Genomic DNA, 20,055 nt, shown 5'->3' on the forward strand with positions numbered 1-20,055 from the left:
CTGCAGTTTGCAGGCGATAAACCCTCCCTTGTACCGAAGTGAACGAGCACTAGTGCACGAGTACTTAGCCTGTGTCTATCGCTTTCGGCCGTTTCGAAACGCTCCCGTCCAAGCAATAAGACGAGACGTGGCTGAGATATAACACGATTAATTAATGTAAGTATCTTGCAGCTTTAATGCAGGCTTGAATCTTTGATCGATAGCAGATGCTGCCTTCAGTTTGGCGGATGCGTCCGCCCTACCTGTCCCGGAAGCCAATTTAATTACTCCCCCAAAGCCACATCATAAAGCACAGTTTTAGTTGATAATTCTTCGCCAACCTTTTGAAATTGTAGTCATTGGGTATAGGTTTTTTAGAAGTCATTTGCTTTTTTTATTTTCAATACAAGATTTGTTTGAAAGTGTTCTCCACTGGAACTAAGATAAAAAAAATTACTTCAGTTAATAAAGTTTCTGTAACTAACTTGTTCTTTTTTTATCACTAACTAACATGTACTCTCTCCGTTTCACAATGTAAGTCATTCTATCATTTCTCACATTCAAATTGATGTTAATGGAAATGGAGGAAGTAGTACTGTAGTACTGTATTTTTTTTTTCTTGAGGCCAACACTGGTAGGCTTAAACTGGCATGACTTGTGTGTTTCTTTCCTTTTTCCTTTCTCTCTTTGTCATCATCAACAGGAGATCCTGAAAACAAAAATTAATAACTACAAGATGACTCTAATGGTTGTTGCTTGGCAGGAAAACTGCGAAGAAAAATTAGTTTGATACAATCCTGAAATTCTGCAACAGCAGCTCAACTGCTCAAGTATTATAGAAAGGAAGCTTAAATTAAGCCTAAATGCTAAACCGTTTATTTTCAATCGTCAGAAAACAATCCTATGCGTCAATGCGTGTAAACTAACGATAGCTTGAGTTGTGGAGAACTTGCAAAGTACTTGAAGATAAAGCAAAGAGTAGTGTACAAGCAGTTGCTTGCTAAGACAACAAGAATCTACTATTAAAACAAGTACTTGTTCTTACTTAAATGTTTGATCAACTCTACCACATTGGCTGATTGGCCCACAGGCATTTCTTTCAGGGCAAAGTGCAGTTATTCCAGCGTTGCAAATGGTGGATATCCATAGCCCATAGGAAATAAACTAGTATTTTTGTTCATAAATTTAGCCTCTTTTGTTTAGTATTGCAACTACCAATACTAATTCTGCAGAGTAAGAAATCCTCTATATGAAGCTATTTGTTCATCATGAACACACGAGGTGATGCAATCGAACAGCAAAAGTAGAATGGAACGAATTGGCTATGAACAGATTGATTAATACGGTGTTAAAAAGATGAGCAGAATTAGCTCTGAAAAAGTTTTGCAAATTGCAAACACACCATGGAAATCAGCATCAGGAAGCCCCGGGGCTTCTCCTCGGCCACGGCAGCCGGCCGTCCACCGCCGGCGAGTCGTCGGAGGCGAGCACCGGCAGCTTCCCCTTGCCTTGCCGCGGCCACTGCCAAATCTTGGACACCGAGAAGCTGTCGCCCTTGCTGCCGGCGCCGATCTTCTTCCCGTCGGCGGCGGCGGCGGCGTCGTTGCCGGCCGGGTTGGCGCCGGCGAGCCCTCTCAGCCTCGCCCTGCCATTGCCGTCGCCGTGCCTCCGGTGTACGGACACCTGCAAGCTCGCCTCGGCGAGGACGTACTGGTAGGAGCCCATGGAGAAGCACCGCCTGGCGTCCAAGCTGCTGCTGCTCGACTCGCCTTCCTCTCGCGTGATAATGCCACCGCCGACGCCGACGCCGGCGGCGGCGGCGGCGGCGTCGTCGCGGTCGTGGACGGGGCCGACCGCCCTGGAGAGGTTCTTGAACTTGCCGAGGCGGACGGGGAACACGGCGTCCTCCTGCTGCTTCCGGTCCTCCTCGTCGGCCATCTCGTCGAACGCGGCGTCGAACAGAGCGGCGGCGTCGGCGCCGAGCGCGGCGCGGCAGAGCGGGCACGTGGAGTTGGAGAGCAGCCACGTGTCGATGCAGTCGATGTGGAACGCGTGGCCGCACACCGGCAGCAGCCGGAGCCGGTCGTCGCCGGCGAACTCGCACAGGCAGACCGCGCAGTCGAACGGCTCCTTGGCTCCGCCGCCCGCGCCGCCGCCGCCGCCGACGCCGACCACCACCTCCCGGTACATGAACACCGGGAGCGCGTCGATGACGTCCTGGTCCAGCCCGGCGTCGTGCAGGTGGAACAGCTGCTGCAGCTGCCGTTGCAACGCCGACTCCTCCACACCCTCCGCCGCCTCCGCGTCGCCGCCGCCGCCGCCATCTCGCCCACGGCCGCGCCTGAGCAAGAATCTGACAAGAAGATGCAGCAACCCGGACACGAACAGCACCACAGCCAATATCACCAGGACGAACACCACCGCCGGGCTAATCCTCGCCGCACCGGACACCGTCCCGCCGCCGCCGCCGCCATCCTGGTTGCTCCTGATTACTCCGGCGACCATCATCTCCGGAGCAATGCGACTCTCATTTCGCGAGGCGAAGCACACAACGCCCTTTTGAGCTGACCTTCTTCGCTTGATGATGCTACTAGTATTTCCTTTGGTTGTTTTGCAAGTTGCAAGTGCAAGAAGGATCCAAGCAAATTAGGTGCTTGAGAAAATGGCCAAAGCAAAGGGGGGTTGTGAGGTGTGACATGCCCATGTTTATATGCAACTGGGGGACACACAAGCAACAAACTGAACAAACCAAGAAAACCAGCAAAGGTGGCAGCTTTGGGAGACTGATTTTTTTTAATAATGGTTAACAAAATAATACTTTCTCCTAATACTGGTCCAGATTCGTAATAGAATGTGTCCAATCGGGTATTACTTTGCGATGGAGGGAGTACAAACTTTGGCTAACCATTTTCCTATTGCAACATGTATGTATAACATGGAAAAAATTGTAATGTATATCGTAAAAGTATTACTCCCTCCTCTTCAAAATATTTGTTTTGTGCTAAGCCAAACATTCTTAATTTTGACTATAATTCTTTTTTAGAAATTTATACAACACATTAAACAACATGTTAAAAAGTAAGTATTTTGAAATGGAAAGAGTAGCATTTGGTGATATAAAATCTACCCATAAATTTTTCATGTGTCCAATCTAAATATTTAAAGAGATATTGATGCTTAACGCTTAATGTTTTGAGAAGATTGACATGATATGCACTAAAAGGACATGCATTTCTTGCAGAAGCAGAGATCAGAGAGAGTACATACATGTACATCTGTGCATGGGTTCCTGAACCTTTATGCAAGGTTGGTACTGTTTTCTTTTCTCCCTTCTCTGGGCAATAGATTTGGCTTTGGAATATATGTGGGGAGACACTGGTGATGCTGCAGTTAAGAGGCCATTTTCTTGCGCATCAACAGGTCAAGGTAGATTGCACACGGAACCATGGCCTATTGGGATATCTTGTGATTTTGCTTTCCATTTGGTCCCTCTTGTGATGTGAAACAAAAGGGAAAAGAAAGAACCAAGAGCGTGTCACTCTGACGAAAAAAAGTTGAAAATTTTCTGTAGATACTGTGGTTGTCAATACTGATCATAGTGGTCTATGTATGTGCAGTGTCATTGCTTGATGTGGCTGTCAACTTGCCGTTCGTTTTCACTGCAAATTGGAGGAGATATTTCTTTGTTATTCTTGTCATCTGAAACGCTGAAACCAACAGCGTTATCCAACCTAAAAAGTTCAGAGTTTGTGAGCCAGAGTTGTTGTGTTGTGCAGTGATGATTCAGTGCTTGATTGCTTGCTGATGCCCTCTCTCTTCAGGCTCAAAAGCTGCACTATAAAAAATGGTTCACACAGTGGAGGAGGAGGAGACAGCTGCATCAGTGCGTTTGCCACCTAGTTTATGGTTAGGGTTCAGTCCCATCCCATGTGGCTGATAAACCAACTTTGCAACTGAAAATTCATGGTCATAGATTGCTCAAGGAGGCAATGGAATTGATCCCCTCAAAATAATTTTGTCAGGTTATTATTGTATACACTTCAAATTCCTTTTGAGCTGGATAATTCATATGGCAATGTTGTCACCACCACAATTTCTCGACTGGTACCAAAAATGGGTTCACTGTCTGTCAACTAGAAATATTGAAAAAAATCGAGTTGAAATGGACAGATTTATTGTCATTTTAAGGTAATCACCTAAAACAAGGTGGCGGGCCTGAGAAGTGATGTGACTCACAAAACGATTTAGAGTGCACGAGTTTACAAAGAATTTCATATGAAATAACTAAAAAAATAGAAAAGAAATCCCACGTTTAAAACAGGCATCCCAATATGCTTTGTGCTTCTACTTCTGACATTTGCTACCACCATTTCAGTTAAGTCCATCAAACCATGGGCAGAGACGGCATAGGATAGGTAAGGATTAGAGTCACTCCATAATCCCTATTAAAATACTAATCTTACAAAAATACTAGTACTATGTAATTTGCAAATGTATTTTAGCTCAGCCCTATGCATAAGTATAAATAGGAGAAAACAGAGAATTAAACATATGATTTTGATATAATTTAAGTGTAAAACAAAATTGCAAAACATGTAAAAAAACATAGAAATCAAATAAGAGAGATAGACTCAAAATAAAATTTCCAAGAGGTAAGAGCTTTTGCTAAATTTCCTCCAAAATCTTTGTAGGATTGTCTATCCCATACGAATTTCAAAGGATATGATATGATTCAATCAATTCATATAAATTTTTCCTATAGGCTTGAAAAACTTTAAAATTTTACGTTTTTCCTCCAAATCAAAGGGACACTTAGGCCTTGTTTACTTCCAAACAAAAATTTTTTACCCTATCACATTGGATGTTTGGACACATGTATGGAATATTAAATATAGACAAGAAAAAAAACTAATTACGTAGATTGCGTGTAAATTGCGAGACGAATCTTTTAAGCTTAATTACGTCATGATTTGACAATGTGATGCTACAGTAAATATTTGCTATGACGGATTAATTAGACTTAATAAATTGGTCTCGCAATTTATAGGCGGAATATGTAATTTATTTTATTATTAGACTACGCTTAATATTTATCCATATATATGATGTGACATGCCAAAATTTTTCGTCTTGGAGGGCCTTAGTGTCGACACGAAAAGAAACGTGTTACAACCTCGACATACCAACCACCCAGAGATCACAAAATTATCGCCCAAAAGCAGCGGAGCACAAAATCGCTGGACGGAATCGTTTTCTTCCTTTTTAGAAAAGAGAAAAAAACCGTTGGTTGCGCTCAACCCCACCACCCCCCCTCTGGAAGAAACGAAAATCAAACCAACCATGGCGCGCACTGCCAACACGTCCACACCACTCTGGCCCCCCTGCAGGCTGCCGTACAACACCAACACCCAACACCGCTTGACTACTGCTGCTATGCTATACTACTGCCGTACCCCAGGTGTTCCCCGGCCCGGGCCGCGCCGTTGACGACGAATCTGTCGAAACATGGATTCGGCAATAATAAAAGGGGGTAGCGCACGAGACCTAAAAGTGGATGGATGCAGAGACAAAGGATTTAGACAGGTTCAGGCCCTCTCAATGAGAGGTAATACCCTACTCCTGTTTGGGGATTTGAATCCGCCGAGTGTGTATTGATCTGACGATCAGGTTATGTCATCTGCCCCCTAGAGGGCCTCCTGCCCACCTTATATAGGATGGGGGGCAGGATTACAAGATAGAAACATTAACCAATACGGTATCGGTTTCCTAAATCTACTTTACAATATTATCAAACCAGGACTTTAGGCCGTTCCGTAATATACAAGGAAACGTAATACCCGAGTCATGATCTATTACATATTCCATAGATATAAGTTATCCCCTATGACTAGTCGGATAACCATGCCGTATGGGTATGGGGTACCCACAATATCCACAGTAGCCCCTGAGACCTTCGCAGTCGAAAAGATAATCTTCTCTCGAACCAGATTACTCCAAAGCCGAGTGCTTCAATTATCTTTGTCATGGTCTCCCGAGTACTTTTACCAAATCTGAAGACTGTGGAGGGCTGGAAAATAAAGTCAGGTGCACCGACTAGATGCACCTAATAGGTGTAGCCCCCGACAATGTGGTTAATTGAACAAACCAAGCATATAGTCAAGGAATAAATAATCCAACCAACCGAGTGGTTTTGATAATCGTAATCAACCAAGTGACTTGATATCAATATATAGCATATGCGGTGTGAATCCTCCAAATAACATGATCCGAGTGATATACCAACCGCTTTGTAAAATATGATGAGTGATATAGCAAAATAGCTATAAAGAAGCTTGTATATTGTGAATAAAGAAATTTCCAAAGTATTGGGCATACGCCATGCGCACACTGCTTTAACAGATGTACTTAAGTCCCTAGAAGACACATGGTTTCACCACACCTGGAAATATATGGCATATGTGGTGTAAAATCCGAGTAAATAAACTCATAAAGGATTTACCAACCGCCTAGAAAATGACCACAATATATAATCAGCCTAAGCCATAATATTGGTCAATAAAAATGCACACTTACGTGGCAAAAAGCAATGATATTGTATCCAATCAATTGCTTAAAAACCCAAACAGCACCATGACTATATAAAAAAGTCAGCGGGCCAGCTATATAAAGCTTTACTGTTTGACACCTTTTAAGATGCATTGTACCAACTCCTAAAAAGTTAAGTAACTGCGGTATAAAAGGATTTTAAGGTATTGGGCACTTGATCACGCGCACTTTGGCCTAAGCAAAAAGTGCCTAAGTCCCTAAAAGAACGTGACAGGCCACACCTGAAAATATGGGCTGCAGACATATTAGGCCTAGGCCAAAAAATATGCCTTCGACACCCTTTAAAGGATGACGCATGTAACATGCTCCTGAGTAATAAATCTTCCGGGTAATATAGACCAAGTGTAGCTCATATGAATAGCTTCTGATCTGAATGATTATCCCTTATGGGATACTCCAAAAATAAATATAATAATTGAATCCCGACTGGCGCAAGTATTCGGTTGATAGCCCTTACGGGGAATAATAATTGGTCCAGTCTTTGAGCATAGAAAATAGACTCATGACTATGAATCCATGTGGAATGTATCCGGAACAAGTCCAAATTGGAGATATAATCCTCACGCTTGAGTTGATGAGCCCCTGAGCATATAGCTTGTCCTTCTGTCATAGTCAAAATTGTCCATTGATGGTAGCTGATGCAGTCGGCATGGAGATGAAATGACCAACATGAAGACGAAATTGCTCATCAGAAGTAACGAAAGATGTCAGTGGTAGTAAAGATGCCACCAATCAAATGTAATGAAGTTGCATAACCACGGAGGTGAAGAAACCAGTCGGCAACAGTCAGGTCAGCTAGCAGTGAAGATGTAGGCGCCCAACAACAACGAAAGAACAGTCGGTGGTGACAAAAGCAAACCGACGATGAAGACGTAGACGCGCATCAACGGTGATGGCGAAATCCACCAATCATGAAGATGAAGAAAATAATCGGCGGCGACAAACGCATCCGACGGTAATGATGATTAGCGGCAACAGAGATAGCCGACTATGATGACGAAGTTTCCCATCAACGGCAGCAGAGTTGGCTATGTTGATGAGGCTTGACAAGATGTTGATGAAGATGACGATGTCGGTGATCCAGTCAATAGCGATGTAGCAGCCGATGATAACGATGAGATCCTCTATCGGCAGTTGCGTAGTAGGCCAACCGTGAAGACAAATAATTGGAGGAGAGTTGATGTTGTTGCCCAACTCGTCTAAACCGAAATATTTGAAGTTGTTGAAGTAGAATGTCTGTTCCGAAGCAAAGATGAAGATAATGACTCCTGGAGTTGACTCATTGGCTTATATAAAATTTGTCAAATTTTGAGCCTTGTATTTGTGTAGCCCCCGACTCTTTGATTAGTTGGGAAACAACTGAACATAGAGTCGAGAACTGTAGCATCTTGTCGTCGAATAATTATTGCTTGATTGAAGATATGTGTTGAAGATGTCCAAGTAGAAATCCTGAATATTGGAGAGCCACTTGTTGTAGTAAAATAACACGGCATCGCATGCCGAGATGTCGAGATTCACAACAACGTCATGGTTGGTGATGTAGCAAAACTTGTTAAGTAGCAGCAATAGAGTTTGCTGGTTCCGAAGATAATAAAGATGAAGTCGGTCCACCATGATGACAAAGTTGTGTTGCCGTGATGAAGTGAACCGGTAGTGAAGACGCGCAGTTGTGAAGATAAAAGCACCAGTCGACGGCGGCATAACACGAGTCGGCGGCAGAAAACGATGATGTCCATCAGTAGTGGTAGCTGTATAAACCAGACGTAGAGGCGAGGGCACTAGTCAACAGCAGACGAGATGACCGGCGGTGAAGAAGATAAGGCTAATCAACACTGGTAGAATCATGTAGCCATGGAAGTGAAGAAACCAGTCGGCAGCCATGGCAAACGTAGGCAGCTTGTGTTGAAGATATTGATGCCTATTAGTAGTGACAGCGATGTAGCCAGCCGTGAAGAAGATAGCATCAGTTGGCGTTATAACAGGCCAGCCGTGCAGGCGGTGACACCAGTCAGCGGCGGATGCGGTGACCGGTCGGTGAAGACGTAGACGCCCAACAACGGCGGCATAAAGGCCAGCCGTGCAGGCGGAAACACCAGTCGGCGGCGGCGAAGGCAAGCCGGTCGGTGAAGACGTAGACGCCCAACAACGGCGGCATAAAGGCCAGCCGTGCAGGCGAGGACATCGGTCGGCGACGACAAAGGCAAGCCGGTCGGTGAAGACGTAGGCGCCCAACAACGGCGGCATAACAGGCCAGCCGTGCAGGCGAGGACACCAGTCGGCGGCGACGAAGGCAAGCCGGTCGGTGAAGACGTAGACGCCCAACTACGGCGGCATAAAGGCCAGCCGTGCAGGCGGAAACACCAGTCGGCGGCGGCGAAGGCAAGCCGGTCGGTGAAGACGTAGACGCCCAACAACGGCGGCATAAAGGCCAGCCGTGCAGGCGGAAACACCAGTCGGCGGCGGACGAGGCGGCCGGTCGGTGAAGACGTAGACGCCCAACAACGGCGGCATAAAGGCCAGCCGTGCAGGCGGAAACACCAGTCGGCAGCGGCGAAGGCAAGCCGGTCGGTGAAGACGTAGACGCCCAACAACGGCGGCATAAAGGCCAGCCGTGCAGGCGGAAACACCAGTCGGCAGCGGCAAAGGCAAGCCGGTCGGTGAAGACGTAGACGCCTAACAACAGCGGCATAAAGGCCAGCCGTGCAGGCGGAAACACCAGTCGGCGGCGGCGAAGGCAAGCCGGTCAGTGAAGACGTAGACGCCCAACAACGGCGGCATAATAGGCTAGCCGTGCAGGCGGAAACACCAGTCGGCGGCGGCGAAGGCAAGCCGGTCGGTGAAGACGTAGACGCCCAACAACGGCGGCATAATAGGCCAGCCGTGCAGGCGGAAACACCAGTCGGCGGCGGCGAATGCAAGCCGGTCGGTGAAGACGTAGACGCCCAACAACGGCGGCATAATAGGCCAGCCGTGCAGGCGGAAACACCAGTCGGCAGCGGCGAAGGCAAGCCGGTCGGTGAAGACGTAGACGCCCAACAACGGCGGCATAATAGGCCAGCCGTGCAGGCGGGAACACCAGTCGGCGGCGGTCGAGGCGAGCCGGTGGTGGTGTTCTGACTGATCCATTCCTGGAGCGTAAGAGATAAGCTTAAAGCCATGAATCCCTTTTATGCATATCTGGATCTGGATCCTGCAGAACAAACATATAGGATGAGTAGTATCTGATATAAATATAATACTCGAGAAAAATTCAAGCAGTTTAAAATATTTATAAATATGTATTTCTCCTCTTGTCAATTTTGATTTCCCCGAACAGATGACTCATTACGTTTAAGCACTCTGCCCGACTAGTCATAGCCACCAAGCACTGGGAGTCGGCCTAAGCACTTCCCAAACATGCATATGAGTGTCATGAGTTCGTCATTAATGGAACAAAGTTTCACGGATCGGAGTTTACTACTCGGGTACTTTTGCAATTATTAAGAGCAGAAAATAAATTATCTTATCTCTATGCTTTTGATTTATTCTGAATAATACTTAGCACCTTGCGTTATTCGGTCCATCCAACGAGCCCCCGGGTGCTAGGAATCGGCCCAAAGGCAACCATCCATTGGCAAACCGAACAGAAAGCATAGGAAGATAGAACTCCATAACTCGATAGGTACTTTTGTACTCAGATTATGTCGCAAGCAATCAAGATAAATATTATGAAAATTGTTTAAAAAATACGATATAACATCTGTAGCCCCCGACTCACTACTCAATGGAAGACCAATTGGTGTAGTGAGGCAGAGGAAAAGGCAAAATATCATATAAAGAATAAAATAAATGATGACTTAGCTTTGTAATATTCCCCTTGGTGATGGCAGAAGTGGCCAATATGGGAACAAAGTCGTCCATCAATAACAATGAAGACACCAGTCGGCGGCGACGAAGGCGGTCGACGGTGAAAGCGAAGACGCCCAACAGCGGCGGCATAATAGGCCAGCCGTGTAGGCGGAGGCACCAGTCGGCGGCGACGGAGGCAGGCCGGCGGTGAAGATGACGATGCCCATCAACGGTGGTGTGACCAACCGACCGTATAGGCGGGGACACCAGTCGGCGGCGACGGAGGCAGGCCGGTGGTGAAGTCGTAGACGCCCAACAGCGGCGGCATAATAGGCCAGCCGTGTAGGCGGAGGCACCACTCGGCGGCGACGGAGGCAAGCCGGCGGTGAAGTCGTAGACGCCCAACAACGGCGGCATAATGGGCCAGCCGTGTAGGCGGAGGCACCAATCGGCGGCGACGGAGGCAGGCCGGTGGTGAAGTCGTAGACGCCCAACAGCGGCGGCATAATAGGCCAGCCGTGTAGGCGGAGGCACCACTCGGCGGCGACGGAGGCAGGCCGGCGGTGAAGTCGTAGACGCCCAACAGCGGCGACATAATAGGCCAGCCGTGTAGGCGGAGGCACCAATCGGCGGCGACGGAGGCAGGCCGATGGTGAAGTCGTAGACGCCCAACAGCGGCGGCATAATAGGCCAGCCGTGTAGGCGGAGGCACCAATCGGCGGCGACGGAGGCAGGCCGGCGGTGAAGTCGTAGACGCCCAACAGCGGCGGCACAATAGGCCAGCCGTGTAGGCGGAGGCACCAATCGGCGGCGACGGAGGCAGGCCGGCGGTGAAGTCGTAGACGCCCAACAGCGGCGGCATAATAGGCCAGCCGTGTAGGCGGAGGCACCAATCGGCGGCGACGGAGGCAGGCCGGCGGCGAAGTCGTAGACGCCCAACAGCGGCGGCATAATAGGCCAGCCGTGTAGGCGGAGGCACCAATCGGCGGCGACGGAGGCAGGCCGGTGGTGAAGTCGTAGACGCCCAACAGCGGCGGCATAATAGGCCAGCCGTGTAGGCGGAGGCACCAATCGGCGGCGACGGAGGCAAGCCCGTCGGTGAAGACGTAGACGCCCAACAACGGCGGCATAAAGGCCAGCCGTGCAGGCGGAAACACCAGTCGGCAGCGGCGAAGGCAAGCTGATGGTGAAGTCGTAGACGCCCAACAGCGGCGGCATAATAGGCCAGCCGTGTAGGCGGAGGCACCAATCGGCGGCGACGGAGGCAGGCCGGCGGTGAAGTCGTAGACGCCCAACAGCGGCGGCATAATAGGCCAGCCGTGTAGGCGGAGGCACCAATCGGCGGCGACGGAGGCAGGCCGGCGGTGAAGTCGTAGACGCCCAACAGCGGCGGCATAATAGGCCAGCCGTGTAGGCGGAGGCACCAATCGGCGGCGACGGAGGCAGGCCGGTGGTGAAGTCGTAGACGCCCAACAGCGGCGGCATAATAGGCCAGCCGTGTAGGCGGAGGCACCAATCGGCGGCGACGGAGGCAGGCCGGTGGTGAAGTCGTAGACGCCCAACAGCGGCGGCATAATAGGCCAGCCGTGTAGGCGGAAACACCAGTCGGCAGCGGCGAAGGCAAGCCAGTCGGTGAAGACGTAGACGCCCAACAACGGCGGCATAAAGGCCAGCCGTGCAGGCGGAAACACCAGTCGGCAGCGGCGAAGGCAAGCCGATGGTGAAGTCGTAGACGCCCAACAGCGGCGGCATAATAGGCCAGCCGTGTAGGCGGAGGCACCAATCGGCGGCGACGGAGGCAGGCCGGCGGTGAAGTCGTAGACGCCCAACAGCGGTGGCATAATAGGCCAGCCGTGTAGGCGGAGGCACCAATCGGCGGCGACGGAGGCAGGCCGGCGGTGAAGTCGTAGACGCCCAACAGCGGCGGCATAATAGGCCAGCCGTGTAGGCGGAGGCACCAATCGGCGGCGACGGAGGCAGGCCGGTGGTGAAGTCGTAGACGCCCAACAGCGGCGGCATAATAGGCCAGCCGTGTAGGCGGAGGCACCAATCGGCGGCGACGGAGGCAGGCCGGTGGTGAAGTCGTAGACGCCCAACAGCGGCGGCATAATAGGCCAGCCGTGTAGGCGGAAACACCAGTCGGCAGCGGCGAAGGCAAGCCAGTCGGTGAAGACGTAGACGCCCAACAACGGCGGCATAAAGGCCAGCCGTGCAGGCGGAAACACCAGTCGGCAGCGGCGAAGGCAAGCCGATGGTGAAGTCGTAGACGCCCAACAGCGGCGGCATAATAGGCCAGCCGTGTAGGCGGAGGCACCAATCGGCGGCGACGGAGGCAGGCCGGCGGTGAAGTCGTAGACGCCCAACAGCGGCGGCATAATGGCCAGCCGTGCAGGCGGAGGCACCAGTCGGCGGCGACGGAGGCAAGCCGGTCGGTGAAGACGTAGACGCCCAACAACGGCGGCATAAAGGCCAGCCGTGCAGACGGAAGCACCAGTCGGCGGCGGACGAGGCGGCCGGTCGGTGAAGACGTAGACGCCCAATAACGGCGGCATAAAGGCCAGCCGTGCAGGCGGAAACACCAGTCGGCAGCGGCGAAGGCAAGCCGGTCGGTGAAGACGTAGACGCCCAACAACGGCGGCATAAAGGCCAGCCGTGCAGGCGGAAACACCAATCGGCAGCGGTAAAGGCAAGCCGGTCGGTGAAGACGTGGACGCCCAACAGCGGCGGCATAATAGGCCAGCCGTGTAGGCGGAAACACCAATCGGCGGCGACGGAGGCAGGCCGGTGGTGAAGTCGTAGACGCCCAACAGCGGCGGCATAATAGGCCAGCCGTGTAGGCGGAGGCACCACTCGGCGGCGACGGAGGCAGGCCGGCGGTGAAGTCGTTGTTGTTATCAGCAATGGCGGTGGCGAAGACAAGCCGGCAGAGTGGACTTGCGGCCGATCGACCGGAAAGCTGAGACGCCTCGAGTCCATGACCAGCATCAATCGCCTCAATAGTGCCGCGTAATTATATGCGAACAACAACAAAAAATAGCAAGAGATTAATCTAGGATTAAAAATCAGTACGATAAATAATGATAAAAATCAGATTGAGTTTCCCCCTGACTGATTTGGATCAAGTCAGAGAAGAGGAGCTTGAAGAAGTGGTCGACGGAAAGGAAGTGAAAACTCCCAAAGCGAAAACGAAGTCGGCGACTCATGAAATTGATTCCATCGCGCTTGTTGATAGGAAACTCGACGCAACCCCTACCTGGCGCGCCAACTGTCGAAACATGGATTCGGCAATAATAAAAGGGGGTAGCGCACGAGACCTAAAAGTGGATGGATGCAGAGACAAAGGATTTAGACAGGTTCAGGCCCTCTCAATGAGAGGTAATACCCTACTCCTGTTTGGGGATTTGAATCCGCCGAGTGTGTATTGATCTGACGATTAGGTTATGTCATCTGCCCCCTAGAGGGCCTCCTGCCCACCTTATATAGGATGGGGGGCAGGATTACAAGATAGAAACCTTAACCAATACGGTATCGGTTTCCTAAATCTACTTTACAATATTATCAAACCAGGACTTTAGGCCGTTCCGTAATATACAAGGAAACGTAATACCCGAGTCATGATCTATTACATATTCCATAGATATAAGTTATCCCCTATGACTAGTCGGATAACCATGCCGTATGGGTATGGGGTACCCACAATATCCACAGAATCCTGCGTCGCCCGCTCGTTTTCCTGCGTTTTCCCCTCTCGTTTTGCTGCAGATCACGCCATTTTCCCCCCTCGCTCGCCCTGTCGCGCAGTCTCGGACTCTTGGTGCGTTGCGTGTGTGTGCGCGCGAAAGCGATCGCGGCGGTGGTAGTGGTGGCCGCACGCACGAGCAGCGTGACGCGCCGCGAGCGAGGCCGGTGACGCGCGCGGTGCCGCGGTGTGGTGTGCGAGGGGAAAGGGGAGGATTGGCCGTGTTCGATTGCTTTCTCGGCCTCGCTGAGCTCGGGCCGGCCTGGTTCCGGCAGCCCGATGCTTGCAAGATACCACCCGTTCCAAAATAAATTTATTTTTCACTCGTTTTATATCTACCAATACAAAATTAAAATAAATAGAATATCTCTACTTTGTAAAATCCCAATGTAACTGTTTCAGCACTTTATCTACACCAAATACAATTATTCTCTATTTTTATAAACTCCGTTACAAAATAAACTTATTATGAGATGGATGGAGTATTCCTTGTGGTAAAGAAAAAGGGTTAAACGTCTATTTTTTTTCTTTTGTTGTAAACCGCGACTTGGAGTTTTGTACTAGTACACCACTGATCTGTTAAGACATTGCAATGTTGGAAGGAAGAAACTCCAAAACACTGATCGATGTCTCAAATGATAAAGGGGCTGTTTACTTCGGTGTCATTTTTAACCATGGTAAAGTTGCTAAAAGAATAGTTACGTTTAGCTTGTTGTTAAATTGATAAATACATAAGAAATCCTGCTAAAATTATTTTGGTAAGGTTTATTTTAGCTACAATCTGAACACCATATATTTACGACCGTAACATATGCTAAATTTCAATAGAGCATGGCGCACAAACAAAAGTGAAAACGAAAAATTAAAAGGTTAGGCGGACCCTTGTTTAGGCGGACGTACATACGACAGGGTATAGAACATCTGACATATACGAATGTGGTGGCAGGGGACAATCCTAATTAAGGAGGGAGATGAGCAATTAGTGTCTCTCAATTATTTCTGTCACTGCGAAAGAAGGACAGCAGATACTGTAGTAAATTCATGGGTCTTGTTTGGAGCCGGTTGATTGGCCCCCGTTTGTCAAGTGCAGTCAGGGAAGGTCTGTTGGTTGTTGCACTGAAAGGATGACACTCGTACTAGTAATCCTTAATTTTCATGGCATCATCCTCCGGTATGAATGCTGAACAGTTAACAGTGATGGATAGTATATCATCAATTCATCATTAGCTGTTGAGACCAAGACCCTGTAAATCTTTAACTCGAAGTTGCCAAACAACTGTAAATCTTCGCTAACGCAAGTGAAAGTGGGCCTCGCGCTTAGCATGATCTGTATTTAAACTAATTAAGTATACTTAAACATGTCAAATAATTTTGTTTTAGTTAGGAGTCAGTTGGGCCGTGAGAGCCTGCAATGAGATGGGCATGGGCTGCGATGAGATGAGCCTGCAACGATTTTGCTATATCTCACTCGAAAGATTTTTTTCTTATCTGTCCCTCGATTTTCTCACTCAAATTTATAGTGTATTTTCTTGTATGTTATAATATAATTTATGAAACTTACATTGTAACTTTTGTAAGTTACAGTGTAATTTTTGAATCTTCGTATGTAAGTTTTGAAATTTATATTGGATTTGGTCTTTTTCTTTGAAGATATGGTAATTTAGTGTCCATTATGATGTTTCTTAGTTACTTTTTATCTTTTACTGTGTCTATTGGCTTTTAATCCAAAGAATAAAAATCTGTGTGATATAATCATAAAAATCTTTCGAAAGATGCATAGGTACTCCTTGCCTGCAAATCCCTGTGTAAAAAGTTGAGTTTTAGGTGGCCCGATCCCCTTTCTTCCCCGCAATCGATCATTGGCCTCGGCTCGACGACGAGCCGGTGCGGCGGACAACCTGCCACCGCCCGCCTCCTCCTCCTCCGGAGCCCTAAAAGGAAATCCAGCTCGAGGTGGTCGAATGAACCCAGCTTGGTGGCGTCGCGGAGACGCACCCAACCTGCTCCATGTAACTAGAATTTTGGATCCGAGTTTTACACACATGTAACTAGAATTTTTAAATCTTAGTAATGCATCGTGGGTCCCGCATGTCTAGATGGCTTAAAATTTGTACAAAGTTGCTTCTCCATATAATAAATCATCTCTGCAAAATTCAATTAAATTTGATAAGTTTTTATAATGTGAACGCGAGTTTAAAAATTTTGAGCCCAAGTTTTACATACATGTAATAAGAATTTTTTTCTCTATAGTAACGTAGATGATCCATTTAGATATCCATGGATACCCCATTGATATAGTGGACTCATGATAGATTAACCCTATTAAACAATGGATCAATGAACTCACTTAAAACGGTTTAGGTTCGATCCATATCCTAACCATTCCCATCCTGAAAGGGAGAGAAGAGAGGAAAAGAGAGAGGATGCTGATTTGGCATCCTGACATATGGGGCCCACGTGGGTCATATTCTGACTCAGCCGCTACGTTAGGCAAAACCGGAGTCAAAACTAATGAAGGACCTCAAGTGAACGATCTTGTTAGTTGAGAGACGTCCGATATCTGGTTTTACGGTTAGAGGACGATTTTATAACTCGATGACAAGACTTGCCCTGTTTGGAAAACGGGGACTTATTCCAAGTCCCTGTCACATCGGATTTTTGACACTAATTTGAAGTATTAAATATAGACTAATTACAAAACCAATACCATAACCTTGAACTAATTCGTGAGACGAATCTTTTGAGCCTAATTACGTCATGATTTGACAATGTGATGCTACAATAAACTTTTTATAATTATAGATTAATTAGGTTTAAAAAATTCGTCTCGCGGATTAGCTCTCATTTATAAAATTAGTTTTTTTATTAGTCTATATTTAATACTCTAAATTAGCGTCCAAACATCCGACGTGACAGCAAATAGAAAGTTTTACCCGCATCTAAACACACCCCTTGGAAAAGCTGAGTTTTAGGTGGCCCAATTCCCCTTTCTTCCCCCGCAATCTCCCATCGGCCAAGCCCCGACGACGAGCCGGCGGACAACCCGCCGCCTCCTGAAAGGAAATCCAGCTCGAGGTGGTCGAACGAACCAAGCTTGGCGCCGCCGTCGCGGAGACGCACCCACCCAACCTGCTCCACACCCGCGGGGGGCTCTCCGCGACACCGCCCGTTTCGCCACTAGTATTTTTTACTAGTACTTTTCACTGGCGCGCGCGCGGGCGCGGGCGCGAGGCGAGGGAGTGGCGGTGGCGCGCCCGCGGGGCGAGCACCACCACCACCAGCAGCCACCAGGAGGCACACAAGTCGACATAAAAAAAGGAGACGTCAAGACCCAAACAAAGAGAATCTTCGCGACGGGGATGCGAGGCGAGGCGCCTCGTGGTCGTGGCGCGGCGCGTCGCGGTCTTTCCCTTTCCCCCCTCCTCCGAGTCCTCCTCTTCCGTCGCGCTCGCTGGGGGTGGACTGGGGTGTTTGGCTGCGTGAGTGCGGAGCGGCGGCTATAAAGGGGGAAGAAAGAAACAGCGCCACCCCGATCTCCTACCTCTACCGCTGCTACTCACCACACCAGCCGCCGCCGCCTCCTGAGCCACGCAGGTGTGGATCTCTCTCTCTCTCATTCTCTGTGCGCTCCGCTTGCTCCTCCTCGGGGTTCTTGATTTGCTACTCGCGTTTGCTTGCTCACCACGTGTTCGATGGAATACCTGTGAGGAGGTGCATGTGCTCAGGTTGGTTCTTTTTTTGTGGGGCGGATCCGAGGGTGTGGCTGTGGTTTGGTTGATGCTAATCCAGCTGTTATTTGTGCTGGATTGATTGCTCACTTGTGCTTGTTATTACTAGTCGTTGTTAGAAGCTTCTGGCTAGAAATTCCTCCCTTTTTGTGAAAGCTTTCTTTAGCCTACAAGGGCATAGGGATTTCGATAGCTAAAAAGTGTGCTTATCTTGTTAATGAAAGAGAAGTGCAGGTGCTTTATTTGTTGTCTTGTGTTCCAAACTCTGGAAAAGTATGCTATTTTTGCCTTTATCCCATGAGTATTACATCATCATAACTTCAGTTGATGGGAAATCTTCCCGATATACACACGTGGATTGGAGCCCCAACATCTGCATAGCTAGCCATCATCTTTGTCTCACTTTGTTAGGAAATTTAAGTGAAGTCAATCAAAATATAGTATGGTAAATCCAAAGGCTATACCTTTCAGTTTAACTATCAAATACTCCCTGCTAAAACTTTGCTAAATATAAAGAGTTTGATGTATTTTCCAGAGAACTTATATTAAATATCAATCATTTTTGGTATCCATTCTTCTGAAATTAGTATTCCCTACAGGAAAACATGCTTAAAATAGATAGTAATCTATAGCCTTTTAATGTATCCTGTTCTTATGGCAAACACGTGCCCCTTCTTTTTCTTGACCCGAGCAAGCAAATCTGAAAATTTTATTTCTTTTCCAGTTTGCAGGTCTGATACTGCTTGTTGGTTCCTCCCCATCAAAATGCTTGGCTCACTTATGTCTTACTCACCTTCAGTGGTATGTTTTAGATTCATATGCAGTGATATATAGTTAAATCTCTTATGTAGAACAAGTATCCAGGTGGAGGTATTATTAGTCATGTAAAGATAATCAAAGAGCTGCGACTTTTCCTTTGTGCTTAGCTGTGTCATTCGCTGATATTCTTATACTTGAGTTTTACTTTTTTGGTTTAGGATTCAAAGACGGAGAACACTGATGAGTTAATTGCGACTGGTGTTCTTGCTAGTCTGCAGAATTTCATCCGCAAATGCATTGTAGCTGTCCTCTCGTATGGCCCAATGCCTAAGCATATTGCATTTATTATGGATGGTAACCGTAGATATGCTAAATTCAGGAGTATCCAGGAAGGCTCTGGTCACAGGGTGGGCTTCTCTGCTCTCATTGCCAGCCTGCTCTACTGCTATGAAATGGGCGTGAAGTATATCACGGTGTATGCATTTAGCATCGATAATTTTAAGCGAGATCCGACTGAGGTGAAATCCTTGATGGAGTTAATGGAGGAAAAGATCAATGAACTGCTAGAAAACAGAAATGTCATCAACAAGGTTAACTGTAAGATCAACTTCTGGGGGAACTTGGACATGTTGAGCAAATCAGTGAGGGTAGCAGCTGAGAAACTGATGGCTACCACTGCTGAAAACACGGGACTGGTCTTCTCTGTTTGCATGCCATACAACTCCACTTCTGAGATTGTCAATGCGGTCAATAAGGTCTGTGCAGAAAGGAGGGATATACTGCAGAGGGAGGATGCTGACAGTGTTGCGAATAATGGTGTGTATTCAGACATTTCAGTGGCAGATCTGGACCGCCATATGTACAGCGCTGGTTGCCCCGATCCTGACATTGTGATCCGGACCTCAGGTGAGACTCGCCTGAGCAATTTCCTTCTGTGGCAGACGACGTTCAGTCATTTGCAGAATCCAGACCCTCTTTGGCCGGAGTTCTCTTTCAAGCACCTTGTCTGGGCCATACTCCAGTACCAAAGAGTTCACCCTTCTATTGAGCAAAGCAGAAATCTGGCTAAGAAGCAGCTGTAATCACATCCTCCCTGGGAGGAGATAGAAACCATCATACAAGATATCTGTAGTTACACAATAATCTGTATTCTCCTGTGGTATCTCCTGGAATATGAAATATATAAAGGATAGCTATGCCATTGTATGCTTGAACATGTGTATGCTTGAGTTGGTCCAAATGTGTGAAATGTAATAACATTTGGTCTAAGCAAAGTGCCTTACTTTCCCTGAAGCAATTTTGTTCGCTGTGCAGATGTGCTACCATATCCTTCTTGTTACAGTATGCATGCAAACAAACTGAGAACATTATAAAGCTTAAAGCATCCGTAAATTACCTAGTGCTTCTTCACACCTT

General features: G+C 48.0%; 2 protein-coding genes across 2 annotated transcripts; one reads left to right on the top strand and one right to left on the bottom strand.

The window, feature by feature from the left end:
* Positions 1 to 427: 427 nt before the first annotated feature.
* On the bottom strand, positions 428 to 2,961 carry LOC4340250 (RING-H2 finger protein ATL46). The gene is made up of 2 exons (XM_015788097.3): positions 1,382 to 2,961; positions 428 to 688 (listed from the first exon to the last, which is right to left on the bottom strand). The coding sequence occupies exon 1, from the start codon at positions 2,485 to 2,487 to the stop codon at positions 1,396 to 1,398; it is 1,092 nt and encodes a 363-aa protein (XP_015643583.1). The 5' UTR covers positions 2,488 to 2,961; the 3' UTR covers positions 428 to 688; positions 1,382 to 1,395.
* Positions 2,962 to 17,150: 14,189 nt separating this feature from the next.
* On the top strand, positions 17,151 to 19,932 carry LOC4340251 (dehydrodolichyl diphosphate synthase CPT3). Its single transcript, XM_015785678.3, has 3 exons — positions 17,151 to 17,746; positions 18,605 to 18,681; positions 18,858 to 19,932. Exons 2-3 carry the CDS (start codon positions 18,646 to 18,648, stop codon positions 19,719 to 19,721), a joined length of 900 nt encoding a protein of 299 aa, XP_015641164.1. The 5' UTR covers positions 17,151 to 17,746; positions 18,605 to 18,645; the 3' UTR covers positions 19,722 to 19,932.
* The last annotated feature ends 123 nt before the right edge of the window (positions 19,933 to 20,055 follow it).

The sequence above is a fragment of the Oryza sativa genome, chromosome 6 (genome assembly GCF_034140825.1).
Source record: "Oryza sativa Japonica Group chromosome 6, ASM3414082v1".
Classification (NCBI taxonomy): Eukaryota; Viridiplantae; Streptophyta; class Magnoliopsida; order Poales; family Poaceae; genus Oryza; species Oryza sativa.